Source organism: Stenella coeruleoalba, assembly GCF_951394435.1.
Source record: "Stenella coeruleoalba genome assembly, chromosome: X".
NCBI classification, from domain to species: Eukaryota; Metazoa; Chordata; class Mammalia; order Artiodactyla; family Delphinidae; genus Stenella; species Stenella coeruleoalba.
In genome coordinates this window covers 109,342,408-109,366,014 of record NC_137152.1, presented here as the reverse complement: position 1 = coordinate 109,366,014, position 23,607 = coordinate 109,342,408, and the positions used below count along the sequence as shown (strand labels likewise).

Sequence of the window (23,607 nt, the reverse complement as noted above, 5' to 3'; positions counted from 1 at the left end):
CCAAGTCTCAGACGAACGCCCTGTGACCCTCCCAGGAACATGGTAAACAGCCACGTGAGGAGCTGTTGGGAGGCCATTGGTCATCCACCTCCCGATCTTGCGGCGGCTGCCATGAGGCAGTTTCTGGTCCGCCTCCTTGGTTTTCAAAAGGCGTGGGACTTCCAACCTTGCCGCCCCACTGAGGGTACAGCTGCAGGCTATACAGTAACTTAGTTGGAGTATGGAGCCGACTCCTCCACGACAGGGCAATCCACCACTTGTGTCATCTGTCCTCCCTGTTTTGGTATCATCCTGCGGGACTGGGGATGCAACAAGTGGACATAATGCTGATCTTGCCTACGCTGCTAAGTAATAAACTCTGCATCAGCCTTGGGCTTTGTTTCCTCTGCACCTGAATTGATGGCAGAGTTGCAAGTCCAACCTAGCAGCTGTGGCAGTAGTTGCCATTTAGGGACTGCCTGACCACCTGACAGAGCTAAGGACCACAAGGAAACTAAAACAGAGGTAATGTAATGGAGAGTGACTTTGAGGCTGTTAGGGAGAGCAGGGAAGTGTTCACCAAGGTGACACGTGAGCCAGACAGGCTGATCTGGGGGAACTGAGTGATAGGCGGAAGGAACACCACGTGTGAAATGAACTGAGACAGGAGGCAGAGGATAAATGAAGTTAGACCAGCGGGCAGAGGCTAGTTTACACATGGGCTTGCAGGCCTGAGGACAGCTTGAGTTTTCAAGTGTTAAGGAGGCAAGTGATATACAGTTGACCCTTGAACAACACGGGGGTCAGGGGAGTAGTCCAAAATCTGTGTAGAACTTGTTAGTTCCAAGTGCGCAGATTCAACTCACGGCAGAGCATGTAGCGCTGTGGGTATTTATTGTAATATTCAATACATCTGTGTATAAGTGGCCCGCGCAGGTCAACATCATGTTATTCAAGGGTCAACTGTAATCCGATTTATATTTTTTTAAAGATCATCATGCAAAGAAAGAAAGTAAAAACAAAACACACACACAAGAATGAAAAAAAGATGACCCAAACTGCAGTGCAGGGGCTGACCAAGAGGGGCGAGCGCAGAAGTATGGGGCAGCGGTGTCCGAGCACTCTGGTGAAGGATACTTGTGATGCAGCCAGGTGCTTGGAGCAGCGAGGTGGGGAAGAGTAGATTATCCACCCCTGTAGGAGTTTGGATTTTACTCGGAAACTGGGAGCCACAAGAAGGATTTGAGCCCAAGAGTGAGTCAACCTAATATTTTAATTAGGATCACTTAGGCTGCTGCGTTGAGAGACTGTGTGTGTGTCGGTCAGGGGGAAGGGGGACAAGAATGGAAGCTGCTATTGCCATAATCCAAGGAAGAAATGATGACCAATTTGTCCACGGCAGCCTTCCCTCCACGAATTTGGCAACTGAACCTCTGAGATTGTCTCTTCTGTGAAATGTGCTTACAATAGATAAAAATAATGTATATAAAGCACTGTAGCACAGCATCGGACACATGTTAAACCTATTAAATAGTAGGTATTATACTGGCTTTGCCAGTTTTATTCCTGAATCCTCTGCACCCACTTTCAGAACAGGTCCTAGAGGTTCTTGTACCTTTAAAAATGCAAATAAAACCTTATCACTCTCTACTTAAAAACCCTGAAGTTCCTTCCGTCTGTGGAATGCAGAAAATCCACCCTCCTGGTCACCGCCTACCAGGTAGGTGGTCCAGGGTCTGGCCCAGGCCTTCCTCTCCAGTCTCAGGGCCTGCCCCTTTCCTTGCTGGCTGACACTCTGGCCTTCCTTCTCTCCCTCCAACATCTCAGATGGCTTGTCACCATCTCAGTGCCTTTTGCATTTGCTGTTCCTACCATGAGAACTTTCTACTCCAGTGCTTCATGCGGCTGGTTTCTCTCCCATTCAATCGCAGCTCAACCATGAGCTTCCCTGGCCGCCTTATCTAACATATGACACCTACCCCTCATCCTCCAGTCCCCAGCACATTGCTGTTTTAGGTCCTTTACAACCTGCCACTATTGGAAATTATTTTGTTTACTGTCCCTTTCCCCAACTAGAATGAAATCTTCACGAAATCAGGAACCTTGCCCATCTTCCCCAGCACCTAGCACAGAGCGGATGCTCAGTGTATTTCTAGGATCTCAAATGCAGGGAAGGACATTAATTGATTAACTTTCCAAGCTAAAGAATTAAGGCAGTAGCCCAGGTTATCTATAAATCTTTTATACATGGAATTAAAATGGGGACCTAACTATATTTACAGGTATAATACATACAATATTCTAAGCATTCACAAAATGGGAACATATGAAGGGTTTGACACATGAATGTTCCAGGTTGCTAAGGTGTGCTTCTTCTTTAAGCATCAACATTCCCCTGGGTGGTAATACTCCTAAAACAGGGTCCACGTTGTCCTAGCTCCTAAAATCAAGCAAATGAAATTTCATTTTCCTTTCTTATGAACATCCCTATTTTAAGGGGTTGTAATGAAAGAGCAGCCCTGAGGGATTACTGGAGTGTGACATTTATGACCATTTGCGCCAATCCTCAATGACTACACGGCCCCAGAAGGCTACAGCTTTTTTCTTTTGAATACTTTTCCTCCACCTTGACAGACTGCTACCCTACAAATTACTGCTATTCCTGTCAGTATCTCCCCTCCCCTACCTTATAAACGGACTATATCTGATCTGTTGAAAATTGGTTAAAGAAATAAAATTGTTAGAACTGTATGCCCCAAAAGCAGGTTAAGTCAAGTCTGTCTGCACAACATTCTTAAAAGTGTGTGAGCTTCAGCAGGCCTTTCCTTCCTGGCTGTTACCTGGGTTTCTTGCTGGGTTTGTCAACCAGCTAAAACAGAACCACAAACTAAAGAGTCTGCACAAGTCAGAAGGGGAAATAGTTCAGCTTCTTCATGATATTGTACCAACAATCAGACCGATCTTGGTTTAATCCCTGACACTTACTAGCCATGTACCTATCTTCTCGAAACATTCATTTTTCTCAGCAGCGACTTACGTTTATGGAGCACTTGCTAAGCCCCAGGCCGCTGTCGTGTTGCACCTGTACTCTCCCATATAATGAATCCTTACAGTAAGCCTGTGAAGGAGACAGCATTATCCCCATGAATCAGTTGAGAAAACAGGTTCCAAAGTTAAGTAACTCAGTGTCACATAGCTAATAAGCAATGGTCAGGACAGTCTAACCCAGAACTCTTAGCTATTCATTCATTCAACAACCATCATCTGAGCTGCTACCACCTTTGAGGCACTAGGTATACACCTCAGTGAACAAGACAGATAAAAATTCTTGCCCTCCTTTATTTTATACATAGTAGCTTGAACCTCTTAATCTCCTCCCCTTATCATGCCCCTCCTCCCTTCCCTCTATACTACAATGAAATGAAGCAAGTCTTGCCCTCCTTATATGCAGCGTACATTCTAGAGGACATGAAAAGAAGAGACAAACAGTGAGCAACAAATACAAATGTAAATTATACTGCATGTTATTAGATTATACCACTCAAAATTGCCAACTGCCAACTATTTTGACCTACAAAAATGGTAATTTCATACGGTTCGACCTAAGAGAAGGTGGTAAGTGCAACTGAGAAGAGGGTGAGGAGGGTCCGCAGTCGGAGGCGGGGTGCAGTGGTGAGTAGGGTGGCCCGGGAGAGCCCAGTGAGGTGGCGTGCTGAGGAGAGGAAGCGGAGTTACCCTGGATGCCACACTCACACGGGGTAACGCCCACCTCAGCCTCAGAGGGCACCAAGATCAAATGAGATAACAAAAGGGAAAACTTTTTGTAAACTAGGAAGTTCTAGGACTATAGCAAATTATTATTTAGTATCATTTAAAGTTCCCTGTTTTGCTGCTAGGAATTACAGCAGACTTTGTAAGGCATAAATATAGCTGGATGGCCTGCAAGGTTACTAGTTCATACCTTACCTGGAGCAGAGAAGCAATGAAGAGTTTTGGCTTAAAACTTTTCTGCCTGCTCCCAGAAAACAAAAGGTTTTGTTGTTGTTCTTTAGTCGATAGAGTATTCTCTACCCAAAGAAGGTAACCGTGTATGTCTGAAAAACTGTTGAACTGCAGGTGAGGTTGCAATGGAAGCAATTTAACAGAATTCCAAGAGAGAGCCATGTTATTTTAGCATCAGAAAATGTAATAAACTATATATCATGTGTCTAAAATCTGAGGTCTCTGAAGTAGGTAAGAATCTCACTAGCTCCACCAACCCATTCTACCAGATAATCATTATTTGCTCTGCTTGGTAAAGATTACAATTAAACTAGCTACTGAAATTTAACAGACAAGGAAAAGGCAACCAACAGAAAACTACACTAGGTTAATTTGTAGAGAAATAACAGGTATGCATAGTTTCTTTTAAAGAGACAGCCTTTATTTTAAGGATTTTTACATTGAAGACTTCAAAAAGTGGTAGGTTTTTAGAACGTATTGACCTGTATTTAAAAGGAACTGTTGACAAAGATTCTCCAGAAATAATCTGAACAAGCGGGAAAATACAGTTAATACTACTGAAACCTACTAAAATAACTCCAGGACATATGGTTTATCCGACATAACAATACCTCTAAATGCTGTCACTGATATGAAACTGACTGCTTCTTTTCTAAACACACAGTGGTATAATTAACAATATTCAATCACTTCTGTTCTTTCCTGAATATATAAAAATTAAAATACCAATTAAAAAACTAATATATTCTCCTCTTTCAATGTTTCTTACAGATACAATTTCAATATTTTCATTCATTAGTGGTGTGGTTTAAGAGATTTTTCATTCACAAATCAAACAACAATCCATCCAAAGGGAACTGATACTCTATAGGCTCATAGTGCAAATAAAGAGTTAGGGAATGCAGCAACTGACCTTTCTAAAATACAGAACGGATAAAATTCTTAGAAGATACATGCAATAAGCTCTACTAAGCAGCTGGCCACAGAACTAGAACATCTGATAATTTTCCTGGTGACTTCAAGGGGACTCCAGATGTTTCCAAACTCAACTTGAACTCTCATCTTAGGCTTTGTATTTTGCTTTTCCAGTTTCGCTAATGACACAAACATGCTATAAAATAAAAATCCAGAGATTCACATTAGAAAAGTATACTGTGAAGTGAAAGGCGAGAACAGTACTTGGCATGTCTTCTATGAACAGTATTCTGCTGCAGGGGTTTTTACAAAACAAACGGCCTTCCTCATCTTCCTCACCCGCGTTCACAAACGCGTTCTCGGCACTCCTGCTTCCAGAGGAGGTGGTGGGTATTTGAAGGAGAGTGAATTAAAAGACTTAAACTAGTTCATTTCTCGCTTACTTATGATCACATCTATCATCTGAAATAATAATGGGACAGTTACTGTATATTAAACCTGTTCAACTGTTTAGCCAGCAAGATGTGTTACCCTAGCCTGGCCAAGTTACAGCTTTAAGGACGTCTGTACTTGACTACAGCTTTATGTGACTAATGGGAACCATCAGTCTGTTCAAATTATGAGGTGCTGGAAAGAGAAAACAATTCTTCCCTCTTATAAATTTTTATATGGGTTCTGAAAAATGAGAATGAGGAAAAGAAGCATTACTTACATTCAAATCCCTGAAGTATTCATTATAGTCAAGGGCATATCCTACAACAAACTTGTCTGGAATTTCAAATCCAACAACTAAAAAGAATCACATCATTTAGATACAGAAAACATCACTTTCAAATCTAATACGTGCAAACATTCTCTAAAGTGACTCTAAACCATTTCATATAAAACTTGTTGGGTTAAAGCTGGTTAAATGATTGACAAAGTATTTCACTTACAGTCTGGTCTATATCCAACACTTCGCGGGGTCCTTTTCACCAGCAAGCTGTTAATTATAAAATGTGACATGTGACACACGGAGACACTGCAGGGCATTACAAAAGAGAATATTCATGGTTTGCAACACGGTTTCATCTGCAGTTTAGAATACTATGGTCAGTTTTAACAAACCCAAAGAAACACTCTGAAATGGAGAGAGCTAAATCACAGGGCTCCCTGGGCAGGGGCAGCAATGAGTTCACACTATAGATGAGGCCCTCGACTGATCTTCACCTGAAACACGATGGACTGTTCTGAGAGCTGCCCCCTGACTACCCACATGCCCATCAAAGGGCAGCTACTTGGGGAGGATGAACGGGTGGGGAATGCCAACGAGCAAAGATGACAAGTAAAGGCTTTCAGTCCAAAATCCCTGGAAAACAATCCCTAAGCCACAAATGGTGTGGGAGAGGTGAGCATCACCTTTCAAGACTTCTAGTAAATAGCTTACAAAGAGGAATGTTAGCTTAAAAAAGAAGTAGCATGCTAAAGGAGCTAGTATTTGTTTTTGAGAGCAGAAACTGCAGGTAGGATGTGTCAACTCTAACGAAAGCTAATTTCATAATCCAAGTGCTGCCTGCTGAAATTTTTCAGCCATTAAAAAACCTGTAATGGTGCTCTGAAAGCCTTTACATATGATAAGGGCAGTCCCAATAAAACAAGATTTCATAACTTCCTAGATAAGTATATTAAAAGGACTGGAAAGGACCTAAAGTGATTCTCAACCTTCGCTGCACATTGGAATCATGTGGGAACATTAAAAAACTATATAAAACTCAGATACCCAGGCCATACCCCTCACCAATTACATCAGAATCGCTGGGGATGGGACACAGATGTAGGTTATGTTTTGCTTTTTAAACTCTCAGATGATACCAATGTGCAGCCAAAGTTGAGAAGCACTGGCCTAAGCCTTATCCTCCAAGGGATCGTAGTCCAGGCAAGTCCCTTGAGATTCTCCTTCCAGTAATTAGAGGACAAACTTAGACTCGGGTTCCATTTAGAAAGAAAATAACAAACCAATCACAGCAAAACCCCTTCCATCTACCTGAACTCATTCAGGAACAATCCAAAAAAGGTATCATTAAACTCAGTGCAAGCTGTACTAAGAGTTCAGGGGAACTCGGCACCTCATATTCCTATAGATCTCAATGAATTATTTTGAAATAATTGCAGATTCATAGGAAGTAGCCAAGAAAAAAGCACAGGGAGCGCCTGTGTGCCCTCTCTCCAGTTTCCTCCAGTGAACATGTCACATAACTGTAGTAGATTACCACAACCAGGACATGGACATTGGTGGACTGACCTTATCCAAATTTCATCAGCTTTCTGTGCTCATATTTATATGTGTGTAATTCTACGCAATCGTATCACACGTGTGGATTCGTGTAACCACCACCACAATCAGGATACAGAACTTTCCATCACACATGGCTTTCTCTTGCTACCTCTTTATTTATAGTCACAGCCACCCACCACGCCCTAACCCCTGGCAACCACTAATCTGTTCTCCATTTCTATCATTCTGTCACTTTAAGAAGGTTGTATAGGGGCTTCCCTGGTGGCGCAGTGGTTGAGAGTCCCCTGCCGATGCGGGGGACACGGGTTCGTGCCCCGGTCCGGGAAGATCCCACATGCCGCGGAGCGGCTGGGCCCGTGAGCCATGGCCGCTGAGCCTGCGCATCTGGAGCCTGTGCTCTGCAACGGGAGAGGCCACAGCGGTGAGAGGCCCGTGCACCGCAAAAAAAAAAAAAAAAAAAAAAAAAAAGGTTGTATAAATGGGATCATACAGTATTTGCCCTTTTGAGATTGGCACAGTTCCGTTGAGTTCCTCCAGGTCGTGTGCATCAGCAGTTTGTTCCTTTTTAGTGCTGAGTAGGATTCCATGGTAGGGTGGACCACAGTTTGTTTAACCAGTCACCCACCAAAGGACATTTTGGCTCTTTCCAGTTTGGGGCTATTGCAAATGAAGCTGCCATGAACATTCACACATGGGTTTTTGAGCGGATGTAAGTTCTCATTTCTCTGGGAGAAATGCCCAGAGTGCAGCTGCTGGAGTTGTATGGCAGTTACAGGTTTAGTTTCTTAAGAAACTGCCAAACTGTTTTCCAAAGTGGCTGCAGCACTTGACATGCCTGTCAGTTAATGGTTTTTTAATTTTTAATTTAACTTTTAAGTTAAAAAGCTTTCTAGTCATTCTTAACCCTGCTTTGTACTTAATCTTTTTAGGTATAAAGCACAGATACACATACATTGCATAAATAGATACACAATATATCTGTGATATTAAATTTAATGGCAAGGAAGAGATTAGGAAAAGAAGGTTGAGAAACAACCCACTTGGGCCACAGCCCCATCACTAATGACCCTCACACCTCCAGCTACAGGAAGTATCTCTCTCATGAGGCAGTCTATCTCAGTTTCACAGCATACTCCAGGAAAGAGGCACACAAGAATACCTGGAGGAGTATATGCCACAGGGTTGACATTTAAAACCCTGAAAGCATGTAGAGAAATGAGCAAATGCACTGATTGGTCTGCAGGAAACTGCTTAGTGCCCTAGAATGCATCATTTCTACACTCTCATCATGCCTGTCCCAAATCCATTTAAAGTAAAAACTCACTGATGATACACTGGCACCAGCTATCAGAAAAGCCCCAAAGGACAAACTGCTGACACACGACTCAGTAGAAGGCTTACTCTGATTCAAAGATGTTCGACAAATACTTTGATCCTTTAAAAGGGGTTTATAAAAACCAGTTAATCGTTTAGGAAATAAAAGTTAGATCACTATCTGACCCCTACATAAAATTGCAGATTGGTCAAAAATTAAAAAAAAAAAAGGAAAAAAAACCCCAAAACATCCAGGGACGTCACCTGACAAAAAAAATAGTAAGTCATGAACTCTGAGCCAGGTTGCCTGGGTTCAAATTTTACCTCTATAGTGATCCAGCTCTGTGCCTCTGGATAATTCCCTATGCCTTGGTATCCCCATCTGTGAAGTGGGAATAATAGTCTACCTCTGAGTCGTTGGCGAGTGAAACTATAATTAGGGATAAACACAGGTAGAACTAATAAGCCAAACAGCACAGGTAGGACCAGGAAGTGAGGCTGGCTTAGAAGAAAGGAAGCAGATATTGTACATTTTCAACGTGGCTACAAAACAAGATGCATCACACAGGACCATTACATCACTCAATTCCAGGAGCTCAGGATCTCCAGGGCCCACTCCTTCCTACCACCTCCTAACCCGTCTTTGGGATCCTTGGTCTCAGTTTTGCAAAGAGGCCCCAAATCCTCTGCCATGCTACCCAGGACAACTTTGATATCATTATTAGATTGGGGAAAAACCAAAGAGTAATAACATTGGGCAATAAGGTGACTGCACTGAAAGGCTTTAACACACGACAAATTATTTACAAAGGACACTTACTGAGTCTTACTTGAGATTATATTACTTTTTGGAGATAAGAAAATTTACCCTTACAAAGAAGCAATTAATCTTTTTTCAAATGAAGAAAGTATCCTATGTCAAAATGTTATTTACATACCTTGCAACCTTGACCATCTTTGGATTATGCTGCTTGACCAAGGAAAGCAAGGTCTGCATTGTTTTGCCAGTGTCAATTATATCCTTTAAAAAAAGAAAAGACATTTAAATGGTAAATAAAACTATCGTACCTTTAAATTCAGTCATCATATAAACACAAAAAAACAAAATCCCATGTATAACTGGAATAATGCCATTTTTTTTTCGGTGCAGTGATTCTCACAATTCATACTGAGATATTCTGGAATCTGTAAGTCATCTGGCTCTCAGCAAGCAGTAGGAATGCCAGTCCTCAGGGCTGGATTTTATAGGCACCAAGAGATCAATGACAGCTAATTTAAGTATATATATGCAAGTATGTACACACATATTTTATTAGAGAGTTGTGGTGCTGCCCTTCATTATAAAAGATATTAGATTTTTTTTTATAAACTCAAGATCAGGATGCTCCAACTCTCGGATGCAGGTGGTTAAGAGACCACACCAAGAAACACTGCTTTATACCATCTTAGAAGTATCCAAAGTATTAAAGTTTTACCATATAGAATTACTTTACATGAAAGTGAATCTTAGCTATTTAGTCAAAAGTAAGACATTATTCAAAACAAACCTATCTCTAATTGGGAAAACATTTCTTAAACCATAACCCTAATGCTCTTCAATGAAAATATTCTCTACAGATGGTATAAAGCAGCGTTCACAAAGTGGGGCTGTAAGTCATCAGAAACATCAGGGCTGGGGATTTGTGAAAAATGCAGATTTCTGGGCTGTGGTAGACAGAATTCTGTTGGCCCCCAGGACTCCTGCCCCCTGGTGTACACACTCAGAATCATCCCCCACTCCCTGAGTGTGAGTGGGACTTGCGAAATGATGGGGTTGTCAGTAGGTTGTGTTACACAAGACAGCTGTAGCAGCCTGGAGAGAGATTCTGCTGGTTTTGAAGAAGTCAGCTGTCATATGAGAGGGCCATGTGCTAGGACATGAGGACAGCCTAGCAAGAAAATGGGGCCCTCGGTCCTGCAACCACAGGAACTCAGTTCTGCCAACAACCTGAATGAATTTGGAAGAGTACCATGAGTCACAGGTGAGATAGGAACCCCAGCCTTGATTCAGCTTGATGAGAGCTGGGGCAGAGGACCCGGCTACCCTGTATTCGAGTCCTGACACCTGAAAACTGAGATAATCAGTGTGTGTTGTTTTAAGCGGCTTAGTCTGTGGTAATTTGTTAGGCAGCATTACTGCAGACAAAATGAAGCAATCTGAAGTGGAATTAGTGAATCTGTATTTTAAAAAAAGCAACCAGTTCCCAGGGATACTCATGTACACAAACCCTGTGAAAAGAGTGTTATTTGTTTATTTTTTAATCTATGAGCTAAAGTTCCTAAAAACCTTGGTAACAACAAAAAATGAATCAGGGGTTACTGTTGCTCTTAAGCCTTACACCATTTTACATAAAAGAGTAAGAACTCATTCTACCGGTGGGAATATAAAGTACTTTGATGAGTAATTTGGCAACAATAGTAAAATTGAAAACGTACAAATTCGAAAACCCAGTCATTCCACTTCTAAGTGCCTGTATCCAGAGGGAACTCACACACATGCACACAGGACAACGCAAAAGGATGCTCTTAGCAGCCCTGTTGTAGTAAGAAAAATTGGAAGCAAACTCCCTATTTGTAGGGCAATAAATAGGTTGATTTGTACACTGAAATGCTATGAAGGATTTTAAGGTCAACTAACTCTATATGTTTCAACATGAATAACCTCAAAACCAATTTTAAGTGAGAATAACAAGCTGCAAGAGAGAATATATACAGTGTAGCACTATATAAATTATCAAAAAATATATTTTGTATATGGTTATATATATGCAATAGAAGCATAAAAAGCATGGATGGGAATGATATGTGTAACTTTAAAAGGAACAAAAAAATTTCAAGCCAAAAAGAGAGGGGTAAGAAATATGCCAAAATGTTTCCACTATCCGGTAAAAGTAAATTACTAAATATTTCTTAGAAAAAAAACAATCTCACTCCCTTATAACACAAGCCCACCATTAAAACTGATGAAAAGGAATTTCTTTCCCTGGGTTACCTTTAGGACTGTGCATACCAAGTTAGAAAATCATAAACACTATATTAAAAGTATGTAAAACTTACTTCAACAATCAAGACATTCTGGAAGAAAAAGAGAAATGAAAATCAGTACAATGAATCAGACAGTGTTTCCAATTATAATTCAAGTCACATCATAACAAACTCTAAGGATTTATCCAAATTCTTGCTTTAAGCTACTTTACTATATCGAACTCTGATTTAAACAAATGGGCCATCTGTTGGGATTTGGAACTCTTTAATATAAAATTTTCACTGCAATGGAATTTTTAAAAATAAAATTTGACCCATATGTTCATTTTTTAAGAGTTTTCATTACTTAAACGGAGGTCTAATCTTGGGCAAGTCACGAAATTTCTCTGGGCCTCAGTTTCCCATGTGGAAAATGAGGGACTTCAACTAATATGTGTATTCCAACTCTAACATTCAAAACTATAATTTGTACAATAACTCCAAAATCATGCATTTAACTTACCATATGGAATCCAATTCAAAATGCATTTTCTCAGTAGGTTGAAATTGATCTGCATTTTCTGGATGTGTTCATATTCTTGGACTAAACTAAAAGATACCAATGCTTCCTCCCACCATAAACCCTTACCCCAATTTCTACCTCTCAGAATTTTATAGCTGTTAGAACGCTTAGAGAAAATACCATCTAACAATTACCTCCGAGGTAGAGAAGAGTCCTATATCTATTCCTGGGAATGAGGCAGCATTTCACATACTGGTTATAATCATTGTCACAAGAAGATTCATGTTATATTGCTTATTTGTAGTTCTCATTTCTCTATCACATACCTACAAGCATCAGAATTTTAATGTTCTATATACTCTTCTAAGTCAGTGGTTATCAAGGTAGGGCACACAAGATCCACTGGGTTGAAAGAAAAGAACTTTTTTTAAACCTCACCTTATGTAATCTATAATTTTATAACTGCATGCATTTTATAATGTACATTATATTACTACCATAGTTCATATGCAATTTACTCCTTTCCTCATATCACAACTAATTTCTCTCTTTTCAAAAGATATTGTAACCTAAATCTTTAGGAAAATTGAATATACAGTTGATGCTTGAACAACAAGGGGACTAGGGACACTGACCCTCCACACAGTTGAAAATCCACATATAACTTTACAGTCAGCCCTCCATATCCACAGTTCCTCCGTATTCACAGATACAACCAGCCACAGATCGTGTAGTAAGGATTTACTGAAAAAAATTTGGATATAAGTGGACCCACATAGGTCAAACCCATGTTGTTCAAGGGCCAACTGTAATCAATTAATGGACCAAATAATTGTTTCACCACCTACCATGTGGTTCTTTCTCAGCATTTTCTCTAACCCAGCTAGCACATCTGAAGGACATTTTCCCATCAGTGACTTTGGCTCACTGATGCAGCAATTTGCACCATGGGATGGAATTATAGTTTGAAAAGAGCACTGAATTATGAGACAAAGAAACTGGATTCTAGTCTTGCCTATAATACTAAGTAGCTGCAAAACCTTGTCTAAATCATAATCAAAGACTTTTACTACTATGAGGCTGAGAGATTAAATATTTGCCACACAAAATTATAGTATCCAGAGTATGATGTCATTAATGTTTAAAAAATAAAAGAATGAGAATTGCTACCATTACCGAGAGCTTATTTTACATCAAATAGCTACATCCTTACTTAATAAATGAAAAATATGAGGTTCAGAGGTCAAATGACTTGCCTAAAGTCATAAAAATAGTCAAGTGGTAGAGAATAGATTTGAAGAGGGGTTTTCAGGGTCCAAAGCCCATATTCTCAACCATAACTGGAAAAAAGGGGAAAACTATTCATATATATATGTATCTGCACACACACAGTATCCGCCAGAGATAAACTGAAATAGAACGTCTAAATAATCCATAATCTCACCACCAAGAAACAACTTCACCCAACTTCTGCATCTTGTTTTTTTCCCACAATATATGTGCTTACTGTGACTATCATGAAAAGAAAGTTATTTTAGAAGCAGAGACCTTTTAAGATCACAGAGCTATGTAGTGGGACAGAGCCATTAGGTGGGAAAGGCAAGGTCAAATGGAATCACAGAGAGCTTTGAAGGCTAGGTCCCTTCCAGCACTAAAAACTGATTATAGGAGTAAGGGCTTCAAATGACTTCTAAATATGGGCAAAGCACGCTGAAAGGGAAGGAGGATAGGTCTGGCAGGAAGGGAAAAGAGTCAACAGATTATAATTTCTCCTTTGAAGTTTTCAAAAGATGTTGAGGAAGACAACATTAGTTTGGCACGACCCTGATATGGGACCATAGAATTTGACACAAGTGTTGCATGTTAAAGTCGCCTTACAGATACTCAGTGAAGTAAGCTATAAACATTAAAATCTAAAAACCAGAGGAAGAAAAGAGCTTTGGAGCCAGATAGACCTGCATTTAAATTCAAGCTCTACCACTTAACTGGCAGTGTGACTTTGGACAAGTCTTTCAACCTTGCTGAGTCTTAGTCTCCTGATCTGTAAAATGGGGATGATAATATCTACCTCAAGAGGATTCTTGTGAAGCTTTTATGAGATTATGCCTTTATATCTGGCACTGTGTCTATAAGCAAAAAAGTAACTGGCAGCTGCAAAAAAAAAGCATTCCATCATTTATCATTGGTTACTCAAAAATCATTTCAGTGTATCTGAAGAATAATATTGTAAATATTCAGGTATTTTAATAGCTCTATTATCTCAGCGAAATGTCTATGCTGGAAGAATTTTGATGTATTTTAAACTCTTTTTTGGGATTCCTTAAAATAACAGTATGTTATAACATACTAAGTGTTCTAACTACCAGAAACTGTTTTAAGAGCTCTACATGCATTATATCACTCAATCCTCTTAACTCACTGAGATGACTGCCAGTAGCATCATATGGGAGACGAGAGGTTAAATAACCTGCCCAAGATCACATAGCTACGAGGTACTGAGCCAGGCTTTGAATCAAAGCTCTCCAGCTCTAGAACCCACACTTTCAGTCACTACATTATACTGTTTCTCTATCTTTTAAGAAACTATGTGCTGTCTATTTTTAAAAAGAAGACTGTCTTTTCCCCCATATATTCCTTTGAAGGATCCCAAATTAGATTCCCAGAGAAGCATACCAGCAGTACTTGGCAACACAGACTTGACGTTTAATGTTGGATTTTGCTGCCTCTTTGCTATATGACCTAGAGAAAGATATCTAACTTAGGTTGTTTCCAAGGGTTAAATAACCCTTGTTTGAGTGCATAAATAACTATCTAAACTGCCTCTTGGTGATGGATTGAAAGCACAGTGTTACTAATTGACTTGGTATGGAATGTTTTTTTCTTCCCCTTCAAGATACATACCTTTCCAGTTAAAGTTGAGAGATCATCTCCACCAATTACTTTTATGTCACCTGTTGACTGGTCATTCTAGTTAAAAAAAAAAAAGATAAATATATATGTATATCTTTCCATGTATACACACACATTTCAAATTATCAAACGCGAACTAGAAGATTTAAGAAGTTAGCTATCTAATGTCATAGCATTATGATAGTCTAAATGATACAAACTGTAAGAATTATGTCTCTAGAAATGAATGACTAGGTAACTTTCAACTAGAGATTAGTAAAAATTAAGAAGTTCTAATTGGTCATTACTGATTTGATGCTTCTAAGAGTCCTAAAAATGGGGTACACCCATTTTTGAGTGGGCAGTATTACAGAGGCCACCCATCTTCAGTCTCAGTAATTTCTGAACCACGAAAGAAGTTATTAGCATGACAGGTGTCTGGTTCTGGCCCTGGACCATTCCCATGAGTCAATCAAGTTGTAGGGTCTCGTCTATATCACACTTGACTCCAAAGATATTTCCCTCAAAAGTCTAGCTCAGGCCCAGGTCATCTTCAGCACAGTCTGGGAAATCGGGTCTGATCAGTAGTCCTTTAAAGCATACCTCTTAGGCTCCCAGTTTTATGCTATCACAGAATCTAGTAGAAACCCTTAAAAGAGTTTCAAAAGGGAATGCTCCACACCCACTGTAGTTGGTGGTGATAATGATCATAATTTGCTGTGCTGGATTCAAGACAGAAAACTGGAGTGAAAGAGCAGGTGAATGAAACAGCTTAGACTTGCCCTACCAGAGAGCAAACCATACCAAAGCTGTGGCAATTACAATGGTGCTGTACCAGCACAGTAACAGACAAAGAGATCAAGGAACAGAATAGAGCCCAGAAACAGACCCAGAAATATATGAGGATTTAGTATATGATAAAGATGGTATTTCAAGTCAGTAGGAAAAAGATGAATTATTCAATAAATGGTGTTTCATCAACTAGTAATCCATTTGGGAAAAAAATAAAGTATGATCCCTACCTCACAGCATACACAAAAATAAATTCCAGATGGATTAAAATCTAAACGTAAAAAATAAAGCCATAAGCAAACCAGAAGAAAACGTAGAATATTTTCACATTCTCAGAAAGGTAAAAACTTAGGCATGACATGAACCTAAACTGAAAGAAAAGATCTGTAACGAGTATTTCTAGTATACATTGGGCTCCAACAATAAGAATCCAATAGAGAAATGGAGAATGAACACGAGTAGGTAATTCACAGAAAAGAATGTCATAACATATAAAATGATATCTGAGAAACAAATAAACAACATGATTCTACTGTTCACTCATTCACACTGGCAAAACTTAAGTCTGATGATATATATTTTGGCAAGAGTGACAGGAAACAAGCACCCTTGTTGGTGGTGAGAGTATAAATCAGTACACTGTCCTTTGAAAAATATATAGCCATACCTATTAAAATTGTAAACACGCATGCCATTTGCCCCAGCAATCCCACTTCCAGGAATCAAAGCTACAAAAACACAAGTGTGCAAAGGTACATACAAGGATGTTCACTGTATCAACTGTTATAAAAAACAAAAATTGGAGACAACCAGCATGTTTATTAACAGGGAGCTATTTAAATTAAGTTCATCCACACAATGTAATACTGTGGAGCTATTAAAAAGAATCTGATAGGGCTTCCCTGATGGCGCAGTGGTTGGGAGTCCGCCTGCCGATGCAGGGGACGTGGGTTCGTGCCCCACTCTGGGAGGATCCTGCGTGCGGTGGAGCGGCTGGGCCCGTGAGCCGTGGCCGCTAAGCCTGCGTGTCCGGAGCCTGTGCTCCGCGGCGGGAGGCGCCACGGCAATGAGAGGCCCGCGTATCGCAAAAAAAAAAAAAAAAAAAAAAAAAAAAAAAAAAAAGAATCTGATAATCTATACACACTGACATGAACAATGGTAACTAAAAACACCAAGTTACAGAGCGATGTGTTGCCTACGGAACCATTTCTGTTCAGCATTTTTAAAAAGTTTCTAACTGCAATTACCTCTGAGTAGTGAGAAGGGATAAGAAGACTTTCTACTTTTATATATAGGCATACCTCAGATATTTTGGGTTTGGTTGCAGATCATCACAATAAAGTGAGTGTCACAATACAGCAAGTCACAGGAATTTTTTGGTTTCCCAGTGGACATAAAAGTTATGTTTGCACTGTACTGTAGTCTATTAAGTGTGCAACAGCATTATGTCTAAAAAAACAATGTACAATACCTTAATTTAAAAATACTTTATTGCTAAAAAATGCTATTGTTTATATGTGTAATCTAAAAAAATGGTTCAAACAAACCTACTTACAAAACAGAAATAGAGTTACAGATGTAGAAAACAAACATGGTTACCAGGGGGAAAGGGGCGGGGATAAATTGGGAGATTGGGATTGACATACACACACTACTATATATAAAATAGATAACTAATAAGGACCTACTGTATGGCACAAAGAACTCTACTCAATATTCTGTAATAGCCTATATGGGAAAAGAATCTAAAAAAGAGTGGATATATGTATATGTAGGACTGATTCTCTTTGTTGTACAGCAAAAACTAACGCAACATTGTAAATCAACTATACTCCAATAAAAATTAATTTAAAAATAAAATAAAATAGTGACGTCAAATACTGTGGAGGATGCAGAGAAACTGGATCACTTATACTTTGTTTATGTGAATGTAGAATGGTACAGCCACTCTGGAAAACATTTCAGCAGTTTCTTTAAAAATAAAACATGAAACTATGGTAAAACCCCACCCCACCCCAAATAAATAAATAAATAGATAAAAAATAAAAATGCTAACCATCGGGCTTCCCTGGTGGCGCAGTGGTTGAGAGTCCGCCTGCCGATGCAGGGGACACGGGTTCGTGCCCCGGTCCGGGAAGATCCCACATGCCGCGGAGCTGTTGGGCCCGTAAGCCATGGCCGCTGAGCCTGTGCGCCCGGCGCCTGTGCTCCGCAACGGGAGAGGCCACAACAGTGAGAGGCCCGCGTACCGCAAAAACAAAAAAAAACAAAAAACAAAAAAAATGCTAACCATCATGTGAGCCTTCAGTGAGTCTTAATCTTTTTGTAATGGTAACATCAAAGATCACTAATCACAGATCACCATAACAAATATAATAATAATGAAAAAGTTTGACCTATTGCGAGAATTACCAAAATGTGACACAGAGACATAAAGAGAGCAAGTGCTGCTGGAAAAATGGCATCAATAGACTTGCTTGACCCAAAACTGCCACAAACCTTCAATTTATAAAAAATGCAGTATCTGCAAAGCACAATAAAGTGAAGTGCAATAGGGACTCCCCTGGTGGTCCAGTGGTTAAGAATCCATCTTGCCATGCAGAGGACACCTAGTTCGATCCCTGGTTGGGGAGCTAAGTTCCCACATGCCGCAGGGCAACTAAGCCCGTGTGCCACAACTACAGAGCCCATGCAGTGTGAAAGATCCTGCATGCCACAACTAAGACCTGACACAGCCAAAAAATAAATATTAAAAAAAATTACTTAAAAAAACGTGAAGCGCAATAAAACGTGGTGCGCCTGTACTTCTAATTTTGTCATACACTTCTATATATGTGTCCGTATTTTATGGAGTGTTATTTTTGAAAATCACAAATGGGCCAACAGTATACAGTGTTGCAAACTAAACGTAAGATACGTAAGTATGACTACCAGTATCAAAAAACTCTTGCATATTACTTCTCATCTTAAGGAAATTTCGGACACCTCTTATTCTAACTAACTTAAAACCTAGAGTTTCAAAGACAGAGAATTAATAGCAAAAAAAAACCAAAAAGAAACAACTGTATGAAACCTGAAGCTTTCAATGAGAGCGAATCACAGTAGTAAACGATTTACACAGTAAATCAAGTTAAATAGCGACATCTTCTGTATAAATTTGGTATTACAGTCGACTTCAATTGACCCTTTTTTACAGAGAAAAGGAGTAAAGATCTGAGAACTGAAAAGTATGGAAAAAACCCTGTGATCCAAAGGCGATGGTGATAGGGTAAGAGACAAGAGAACTCCAAGCACGCAAGACACTGCTGCTGCACTAGATCTAAAACTCCATATTTCCGTTCGCCCCAAGGGTTTTAGCTTCGAGGTTCCTTTTTCTGGAAACACAGCCACCTTTTAAATGAAGGGTAATACAGAAGATTCAGTTAAGAAAAATGTTACAGTCCACTGTGCTAGAATACAGGTATAAGTGCCCAAATTGCATACAAATGGCACCCATGAATCAATTACCCCACCAGAGGATTTTCCCTTGCTCCCTCCCTTCCTGTCTATGACAAGCTTCCCACTGTATCCCTGCTGCATTTCATTACTGAGTGACTCTTATGTGCTTCATCTTTAAGGAGATGATGGGACTGGCATGGGAGAGCCCGATATGTCCTTAACTCAGAATGTCACTGTCAACTACATAAAATCCCCAGAGAAGCTCTTTGGGTCTACCAAATACATACCCTCCGTGTCTGTGTTTCCATTTTATCTACCTTTTCTCGAGTCTACGTAAAAAAGAGAGAAAGGAAATAGGAAGGAACTTTCTTATTTGTCTATCCCTAAAAATTTTGCAAACCTCCAGGTAGCAACAGGAACTGAAGCTTGGTATAGGAAAAGAGGAGAGAAAGCTGTGTGAAAACACGTTAATGAGTGGGCTGCAAAAGAACGGCTTGGAACAAACAGGTTGAGACCATAAGAAGAGAATGCAGAGAGGTTAATCACCAAAACTGGGCTCCCAAGAGGGTGAGACTAGGAGTATTACTGACGTAGGAAGTCCAGCCTTAGCACTTAGTGGCTTAGCGATATGTGCCTTCCTTTTTGCAGTGAACTTCAGATCATTCTTTAGGACCCTAGAATGGAGTTATGGGGAAACAACTGTTCCTTCTACATCCAGCTAGGTCCCAAGTCCACCACACTCAATCATATTTTCTCTTCACGTCATAATTTCAACCATCCTCTGTGTCCTTTAACTGGTCTCCTGTACCCTGATCAAATATCAACAAAAGTGAGAATATTAGAATCATGAACTTTTAGAGGTAGACTGCACCTCAGATGAAAAACGGCAGATATCCAATTTTCTAAAAATATATGCAGAAAATAGTAAGTCTGGAAGGATATATGCCCAGGTAATAAGTCAATTTATTTACCTGTTATTTTAAACTTAAAATGTTGCTTTAAAGGAAAAAGAAGCTATTATCAGTTTTAAAAATGATGCTGATGAAGCAGGGCCCTTATAGATCATCTAATCCTGCACTATCCAATATAATAACCACTAACCACATTATTTAAAATTAAATAAAACTAAAAATTCAGGGACTTCCCTGGGGGTCCAGTGGTTACGAATCCGCTTCCACTGCAGAGGGCACGGGTTCAAGCCCTGGTCAGGAAACTAAGATTCAACATGCCGTGCAGTGTGACCCCCCAAAAAAAATCAGAGCCTCTGTTGCATGAGATATATTTCACAGCCTCACAGTCACATGTGGCTAGTGGCTCCGTACTAGACAACACAGACACAGAACATTTCCATCATCACAGAAAGTTCTGTTGGTCAGCATTGCTCTACACACATCAAAGATATCATTTAGTACAACAGGGTACCAGAAAAGATTGAAGTGTTAGTGCTGATATTTAATATCTAGTATTTTCAAGTACACTGTTTTCAAACCTTCAGAAGTTATTGCAACCTGTCTTCTTGTTTTTCATTCCATGTCTGGTTTGGGACTAGGATCTGATAAACATGTTCTATAGAACCACTCTTCATGGCCTAAAAGATAGTACCTTGCATACAACAGGTGGTAATATGTTTGCTGAGTGAATTAATCAATTTCCTTAATTTTAAAAAATTTGTTTATTTATTTATTTATTTATTTATGGCTGTGTTGGGTCTTCGTTGCTGTGCGCGGGCTTTCTCTAGTTGTGGTGAGCAGGGGCTACTCTTCGTTGTGGTGCACGGGCCTCTCATTGTGTGGCTTCTCTTGTTGCAGAGCACGGGCTCTAGGCACACGGGCTTCAGTAGTTGTGGCACGCAGGCTTAGTAGTTGTGGCTCGCGGGCTCTAGAGCACAGGCTCGGTAGTTGTGGCCCATGGGCTTAGTTGCTCCACGGCATGTGGGATCTTTCCAGACCAGGGCTCGAACCCATGTCTCCTGCATTGGCAGGTGGATCCTTAACCACTGCGCCACCAGGAAACTCCCTCCTTAATTTTTTTTAAAAATAGAAGGTGTGGTTTCATGGGGCCAAACCTGACCAGTACCTTCATGTTCTACTAATCAGGGTGCTTACATAAAACCTAAGTTGTCCGACAAGGACTACATCACAGTGAAAATCCACAGGCAAGAGTTAGAAAGTATACTTTTGACTCTAGTTCTGTTAGTGTTTCCTTATACCATGGACAGTACACATCCCCATTCCTGCCAATTTAAACTGAACAAATTCTTTTCTCCATGCACGTCTATGGTCTTAGTTCAATAAGCAGGAGAAAGGCATAAATCACTTCACTTTCTTTATATAAATAGATAGATTTACAGAAGATAAGCTTTAGACTATCTAGTGTCAACATCAAAGTGGTACGTTTACATTTAACTTCAACTGTTCTGGAGAAAAAAGCATACCTTAAAGCCATTAACTAAATACATACAGAGAAAAGTGTCAGACCAAAAGCTACTGACCTCTTCTTAGACGAGACACTTTAAGAAACTACTCCAATATTTTCTGCATTTTTCTTCAACAAGCTCACTCAAAAAGTCAGTTTCTTACAAATAACAAATTGCTATAAAGTAATTTGTACCTGTGACATACTAAACAGATAGCCTAATCAAGCTACTAATCAAGTGACTTCCAAGATTAAGACTGAAACTTATAGCTTTCTGAACCTTGACCCTAACTGAGGAAAAATCCCATAACTGGCAAAATGAATTGTTTGCATGCAAAACTTCTGAAGAAATAATAGGAAGCCCATATTAGAGGATCCAAGTCAGTTAAAAGTTTTCCCAAATAAGACTCTCAGTTCTGCACAGAATTAAAGGCCTGTGTTCAAATTGAAGACCTGTATGATCCTGGGCAAGTCACTTAATCCCTCTGCCCCTCATTGTTCTCAAATGTACATGGAGATAATAATTCATAACTCAAAAGTTTTCTGCAAGATTTAAAATCCTAAGAAGAGGGACTTGCCTGGTGGTGCAGTAGTTAAGACTCTACACTCCCAATGCAGGGGGCCTGGGTTCGATCCCTGGACCAGGAACTAGATCCCACATGCATGCTGCAACTAAGGAGCCCGCCTGCTGCAACTAAAACCCGACACAACCAAATAAATAAATAAATAAATATTTTTAAAATAATAATAATGAAAAATAAATAAAATAAAATTCTAAGAAGAATTTCATTTTAACGTAAGCCATTTAGTCTGGACACACCATAAATCAGGTTAATTTCTCCTTTGCTTAGGGCCCACAAAAAATATTCCCACAAAAAATTTACTTGTTGGACAACTTTCCCTCTCGAGACTTCCTCATTTTTTTTTTAAATTAAACTATTTTAGTAAAAAAAAAAATTCACTGCAAAATTGAACTCACAACAGAGAAAATACATTTGCACACTTATCAACTGTGTCTTTTTTTAATATCACAGAGCCTTAGGGATAGAAAAGTCATTGAATATATAGTACTACATTTTATTGTTCTAAGATGTACATTCACATTTTAATACCCCTGAAACTGACATATTACAATCAACAGCAACTTACAACAATAACTGACAGCGTCTTCTTTCTTAGCAGTACAAAAAATAGTGGTAAATCTTAAAATCAGTGCTAAGATTTAATGAAACATGGTATTTGGAATCCCCAGGCAATCTGTCAACTAGGCACTAAGCAAATAAAATTCTGCCTAGCTACTCTAAGTATGTAAACTATAATGTGAGTGTATATGCACAGAGAGAAAATTCTTCAAAATATTAGAAATAAAAGTGGTAGTGGAATTTAGGGTGACTTAATTCCTTTATAACTTTCCATGGTTGTATGTTCTTTATAATAAACATGTATTTTTTAATCGGAAAAATACAATTTTCATTCTGAAGAAAAACTAGATGGGGTGTGTTAATATTATTATGGCTCTTTATATATTCTGGGAACATTTAATAGTTCATGGAGCATTTCTTTAGGATAAGTACAGAACAGTTAATGTTTAATTCACTGTTTCAAACTGGTCAAGATCAACATGTAAAACTGCATTAACATCAATGTTACTGATGCTGCAATTTTAAATTCCCATTTTATGATTATATCAAATTAAATTGCCTGTTTTTTTATAGGCACATGTGAATATCTTCCACAACAAGCTGATGAATTATTAAATAGGGTAGAAATGTTACTTCAAATCAACAGAAAGTATATGGTTTTCCTAATTTCTATTGTTTAGTAGTAAATCTACACAGAATTTCACATAAAACAGAACAGATATTTTTTTCTCTATGTGAAAATTTACCTAAATGTTTGCTTTAATCATGTTGAATGTTCCAACGCTTTTTATCAGTTGAGGAGTTCAGCTTAACAATCCTCTAACATCTGAAACTAATAGGAAAAAAACTAGGACTTCCCTGGTGGTCCACTGATTAAGACTCCAAGCTTCCACTGCAGGGGGCACAGGTTCGATCCCTGG

The 23,607-nt window shown here is 39.3% G+C and overlaps 1 protein-coding gene across 1 annotated transcript in view; it reads right to left on the bottom strand.

The window, feature by feature from the left end:
* Positions 1-4,398: 4,398 nt before the first annotated feature.
* The window catches only part of LOC307180926 (hypoxanthine-guanine phosphoribosyltransferase), a 32,298-nt gene continuing 13,089 nt past the window's right edge, over positions 4,399-23,607 (bottom strand). The window contains exons 4-9 of the mRNA XM_079911562.1: positions 14,913-14,978; positions 11,582-11,599; positions 9,424-9,506; positions 5,832-5,878; positions 5,609-5,685; positions 4,399-5,092 (exon numbers count right to left, since the gene is read on the bottom strand). Coding sequence (XP_079767688.1) covers positions 5,045-5,092; positions 5,609-5,685; positions 5,832-5,878; positions 9,424-9,506; positions 11,582-11,599; positions 14,913-14,978 — 339 coding nt within the window. The 3' untranslated portion in view covers positions 4,399-5,044. The remainder of the gene's footprint in view (positions 5,093-5,608; positions 5,686-5,831; positions 5,879-9,423; positions 9,507-11,581; positions 11,600-14,912; positions 14,979-23,607) is intronic.